This window comes from Elephantulus edwardii, unplaced genomic scaffold, assembly GCF_000299155.1.
Source record: "Elephantulus edwardii isolate Elephantulus edwardi_28Jun2011 unplaced genomic scaffold, EleEdw1.0 scaffold00072, whole genome shotgun sequence".
NCBI classification, from domain to species: Eukaryota; Metazoa; Chordata; class Mammalia; order Macroscelidea; family Macroscelididae; genus Elephantulus; species Elephantulus edwardii.
In genome coordinates, this window is record NW_006399822.1 from 3,156,017 (window position 1) to 3,161,324 (window position 5,308).

General features: G+C 58.9%; 1 protein-coding gene across 1 annotated transcript in view; it reads right to left on the bottom strand.

Moving 5' to 3' along the window:
- Window positions 1-723: 723 nt before the first annotated feature.
- ADAD2 (adenosine deaminase domain containing 2) overlaps window positions 724-5,308 on the bottom strand; it is an 8,364-nt gene continuing 3,779 nt past the window's right edge. Inside the window, exons 3-12 of the mRNA XM_006888875.1 lie at window positions 4,184-4,324; window positions 3,864-3,911; window positions 3,646-3,771; window positions 3,408-3,558; window positions 2,918-3,085; window positions 2,600-2,829; window positions 2,274-2,517; window positions 1,998-2,118; window positions 1,533-1,633; window positions 724-805 (exon numbers count right to left, since the gene is read on the bottom strand). Of these exons, the coding sequence (XP_006888937.1) occupies window positions 724-805; window positions 1,533-1,633; window positions 1,998-2,118; window positions 2,274-2,517; window positions 2,600-2,829; window positions 2,918-3,085; window positions 3,408-3,558; window positions 3,646-3,771; window positions 3,864-3,911; window positions 4,184-4,324 (1,412 nt within the window). The remainder of the gene's footprint in view (window positions 806-1,532; window positions 1,634-1,997; window positions 2,119-2,273; window positions 2,518-2,599; window positions 2,830-2,917; window positions 3,086-3,407; window positions 3,559-3,645; window positions 3,772-3,863; window positions 3,912-4,183; window positions 4,325-5,308) is intronic.

Consider the following 5,308-nt stretch of genomic DNA (forward strand, 5'->3'; position numbering starts at 1 on the left):
GTGGGTGTGTACGCATGTACGTGCATGCAGTGTGCATGTGTGTGCATGCAGAGTTATGCATGCAGGCATATGTGCTCCTAAGTAGAATTTTTTTCCCCATTTTCCTTATTTAGAACTTTATTCTCAAAAAGCCACTGCTCACAGCAGCGTGGCTGAAACAGCAGGACACCTGGCAGCAGGAAAGAGTTTGTAGCACGTGCAGCCGAGACCATGTGACTGGAAGCGACACTGTGATCAGTAGTAATGACAGCACGTCATCACTTACAGAAGTAGGGAGGCAGGAGTGTGTTCGATGCAGGATGCAGGGCTTCTGTTATAACTGCAGGGACAGTTTTATTAAACTGCTGAAGCCCCCACCCCCACCCCTCCAAGGGTGTTCCCTTCTGACAGTGTTGCCTAGCATGGTTTGCACCCCCACACCCACACTCCCCTAGTGATGTCACTCCTGGGAGCACTGACTTCCCTCTGCCCAAGGCTGGAAGGGGACCAACATCTCTGGGGTTCACAGTTCCTCATGATGGGGGAGGTGTCATCAGAGCCTTCCCACACCCCACTGACACCTCCCACTAGTTGGAGGAAACAGTTTCCTCCACTCCTGCCCAAGCCCACATTGACTCCGGGGTGTGGAAGCCTCCCAAGAGATCCCCAAGGAGGTAATCCCCTCACACCAAGGGACCTGCAGCACACAGAGAGGACTCCCCCCTCCCGAACCCCACTGCACCTCTATGAATGGGAGTCGGGCTGGTGCCACACGAAGACCATCACAGCCCCAAAGTCATCACGCTGGTTCTGCTGCACAGCGACCCTGCAGGACACAACTGTCCCAAAGAATGTCCAAGGATGTGAGGCCTATAGGAGGACGTCTTCCAGTTAGCAGCCCAGTACCTCACCCACAGTGCCACCAGGGCTCCTCGGTCAGACTGTGGGTGGGAGAAAAGGCCACTGGAAACTCAGGGACAGGACAGCCGCCTCCCATGTGGGAGACCAGGTCCAATCCTTCTACCCCTACCCTCCATCCCAACACAACCACTCCCCCATCACAATCCCCACCCATCACCCCAACACAACCACCACCTGTCACAGCCCCCACCTATCTGTCAGTGGTGCTTCGGGGGATGTGTGACTCAGAAGGCCTGGTGACTGATGTCTGAAAACAAGTCAGTGAAAACACATGGCTCCAAAGGGTGTCATCTGCAAGCCAGCACAGGGACAATACAGGGCCTGGACATGTGTCACTGATCGTGGGGGCAGGACCAGATGTGTGTCACCAACGGTGGGGACAACATGGGGCTGGGTGTGTGTCACAACACTGTTCCCCCAGCAGGTGTGAAGCTGTCACCAGCTGAGGCTGCACAGAGGAACTACACAGCAGTCTGTCTGGATGCATTTGGGGCACCAGTCCATAAAGGGACACAACTCAAAAAAGCACCATAAACACACTTTATTGAACACAATGTGATGCCCTCCCCACCCCCATTCCCTGCAGGATCCTCAAGGTGCTGGGGTCCAGCTGGGCCTGGATCTGGATTCACCTGCTGAACTTGCCCAGCAGAGGCTTGGAGGGCCACGCCCCAAGGCCCTGCTTGTCCAGGAGGGCGGAGAGCTGCTGGCGCGCATCCTGGTACTGCCCAGCCTAGAGCAGGACAGAGGGGCAGCTGCAGGGTGCAGGACAGTGTGGAGACTTGGGGCTGACCCCAACCACTGACTGAGTGCACCTCAAGGCCAGGCTGGGAGTGAGGGAGGGAGTAGTGAGGGTGGGACAGCACAGAAACAGCAGGAGGGGGCTGACCTGGACTGCCTGGTAGGTCCCCAAGGTTGGGGAGTGTGATTGTGGGATTGAACATGTGGGCATGCAGGACACAGAGACACGGGGTAGGGGCTGCCCTGGGCTACCTCCTAGGTCTCCACGGTCGAGGTGTGCAGGTATGAATGTGAGCGTGGGTGTTAGCTGAGCACGTGGGTGTGCAGGACACGGAGACACAGGAGTAGGGGCTGACCTTGGCCGCCTCGTAGGTCTCCAGAGCCACGAGGTGGGGCTTGTCCAGCACGCGGGCGGCCTGGCGGAAGGCATGCAGGAAGGCAGCCTTGCAGAGGCGGGAGGGAGGTCCGAGGGTCCCACTGGGAGGAGAGACAGCTGTTACCTGCTACTGTCATCAGTCGGCTGGCCACCTCTACACTAGGACCACCACACCATCTGGTGGGACAGTGGACTTGGTGACAGCCAGGAGGTGCCCATCAGGGGTCCCTTATCCCCCCACCTCGGCCCTTCTCACTCTGCCTTCACCCGCCCGGTGGCCACGTCCACAACCTCGATGTCGGGGTCGCCCTGGCTCCAGTTGAGGCTCACGCTCTGGCAGACACTGGGGGTGGGTTCAGAGGGGGCCACCAAGGGCCCCGTGAACAGATGCAGGGTGGTACGGACATAGGGGTGCGGTAGGTAGGACCCCTCGGCCCTGTCCAGGCTGGGTCGGCCATGGATGACCCTGTCCAGAGTTGGGGGGTCATGGCAGGGGTCCGCTGTGGAGGTAGAAGTGAGTGGTTCCCCTCTCACGCACCACCCAGCCCCACGCCCCCCCACCCAGGGGGCACAGCCCCTCACCCAGGACAAGGCTGGTGGCATAGAGAGGGGGCAGGAAGTGGGCAAGCAGGGCACCCCCCAGGCCCAGCACTGCCCAGCGGGCCAGCTTGTCGCTGGCAGAGAGACAGCCCACGTGAGTGTCACGGAGCGCCGAGGCCACGTAGCAGGCGGGCTTCAGTTCCCCTCGGACGTGGGCCTGTAGGCGGAAGGGGGGCGTGTGCAGGAGGCTGCTGTCCGGGGAGGAGGGGAGGCTGTGGACGGGGTGGGTCGGTCAGGGTCAGCAGGCTCGTTCTCCGCCCTGCACAGCCTCACCCCTGCCCCTGCCCCCATGTCCTGTACTAGATGTCCTGGGCCGCTCCCTTGGGGGTGTTGCTGACGTAGAGATGAAGGAAGATTCCAGGCTTGAGGGTGAAGGGGGACTCGGGTCCGGACTGAGGGGTCAGCACTGAGCGCTCCTTGCCCCTGGGGCCTCCCTGTGTCACCAGCAGAAGCTGCCGGAACAGGAACCTGGAGTGACAGGAAATGAGAGCACAGGGCTGCTGTGTCCCACCTGCCCTCCCTGACAGGTCTGCAAGGACCACCTGTCACCTCTCACCATAGCAGGGCATGGGGGACTATCCCTCACCTCGGCAGGGTGTGGGGGACCAGCCCTCACCTCAGCAGGGCCCAGGGATCACCTCTCTTCTAAGCAGGTTTTGGGGACCAGCCCCCACCTCAGCAGGGCCCAGGGATCACCTCTCTTCTAAGTAGGGTTTGGGGACCAGCCCTCACCTCACCAGGACCCAGGGATCACCTCTCTTCTAAGCAGGGTTGGAGGACCACCCCTCACCTCACCAGGGCCCGGCGGGCGACCACCAGCCCATGGCAGTCATGCAGCCTCTGGCCTGAGAAATCCTGCCAGCCAGGATAGCAGTTGCTGCCCGTGCCCAGCGCCACCAGCTCATAGGTCTCCTTGGTGTGGCCCCTGGAGCCTGGGACCTCTGCAGGGAAGGGGTGGGGACATGGAAAGCTTCAGTGAGGGGCTGGGGCCGGGGACGTGGAGGGTGGGCCAGGGTGAGAGTCCGTACCCCTCTCCAGGATCACGGCAGCCACCGTCCCCTTGCAGGCCCAGTACGGCGAACTCCTGGCCACGAGGCAGTCAAAGCCGGCGCTGACCACGGCCGCACAGCGCTGCTCATGGGTCACGATGCTCTCTGGAAGAGAGGACAGCCGAGGTGGGCCAGAGGCCGCTCAGCCCTCCCAAGGGTCAGGGAGCTGTGGGGCAGGGCCGGCCAGGCCAACCTACCGATGCTCAGGGGGGTGAATGATGGCCTTTCAGGGAGCTTCGGGGTCTCTGGAAGAGAGAAAGGGGCTGACGCTGCTCTCCGTCCTTCAGGAAGGGAGCACTCACCACTGGGAAGAGAAGGAGGGCCACTTTCACCCCCTCCTCCCACTCAGCAGGCCTGTCACAGGACAGCGGGGCTTGGCACCCTGGTCCACCTGGCTCTCTTCAGGTGGGGACCTGCTGATCAGGTGGACTTTGCCACATCTACTCATCCATACACATGCACCTCACACCCTGTTAGGGTCCCTGCCCACCGGGTACAGGGACCCAGCCTGGCTTACCTGGGCTTTCCAGGTGCATCCGGACAAAGCGGAGGGCAGACAATGCCGCCTGCTCCTTGGCCTCGGACATGGTGCTAGCAATACCCGCAGGACAGACCACTCCATCCAGCTCCACGCTCACAGAGACAGGGCTCAGGGGACCTGGAGAAGGGACCATCCGTCAGGGAGTCCTGCTGCAGTCCCAGCAGCTCCTCCTGGCAGCAAGGACAACGGGAACCCCAAAGAGATGACTCTGCCCTCCCCCCAGGGCTGATACCGCTCACTGTCCACACAGGTGCTGGGCACGCCTTGGCACTGAGGATTGAACTGTGGGCCCTGATTCTCAGGACTGTGTGCCTCCACTCTGTAATCTAACCAATCATCCTGTGTTCATTAAATATAAACCTCACAGGAAAAAAGATGGGAGATCTCCTCTTGTATGATTTACTCCCTCAGAAAACCCACTGGAGGGTCAGCTATGAGTCAATTTCTATCTCAGAGCCAGTGACAACTATGGCATTAATGAGGCTGGATGCAAAGCAATTTTTAAAATGAGACAGGATGCAATCCACCGGACTAGGGTAAATCTTGAGTCAATCTCTTTTGAGATAAAAAGGATGTTAAACAAACCATCAAAGATGAGAAGGATCTCTCTATCCAGAAAAAACTAGGAGGAGAGCATGTCCTTTGGGACGGGGGTCTCTCTGCTGAGAAACCCGCAGGCCCTGGGAAAATGAATGACAAGGAACACCTCTGGAACTGGCAGAGAAAAAAGCCCTCCCTGTAGCTGGAACTCTGGTTTCAAACGGCTAGCTTCCTAAATGAGAGTTCATCTCACCAAGATAGAAAATAGAAGAAACCATGCATCCCTGTGTGTCTGACCTCAGTCTCCATGTCTGTACAATGGTGGTACCAGTATCCCATCTGCTCTAAGAGGCGGTGCAAGGACTCTCAAGTTACTAGAGCAGAAAACCTTTAACAGTACCTAGCACACAGTCTGCTGTTAGGGACCTCTCCAAAGTACTGAAGAGCAATGGTGTCTCTCTGGAGACTAAGGTGCATCTGATACAGGCCATGGTCTTCACAATCACTTGTTATGCATCAGAGAGTTGGACAATGACCAAGGAGGATAGAAGGAGAATTGAT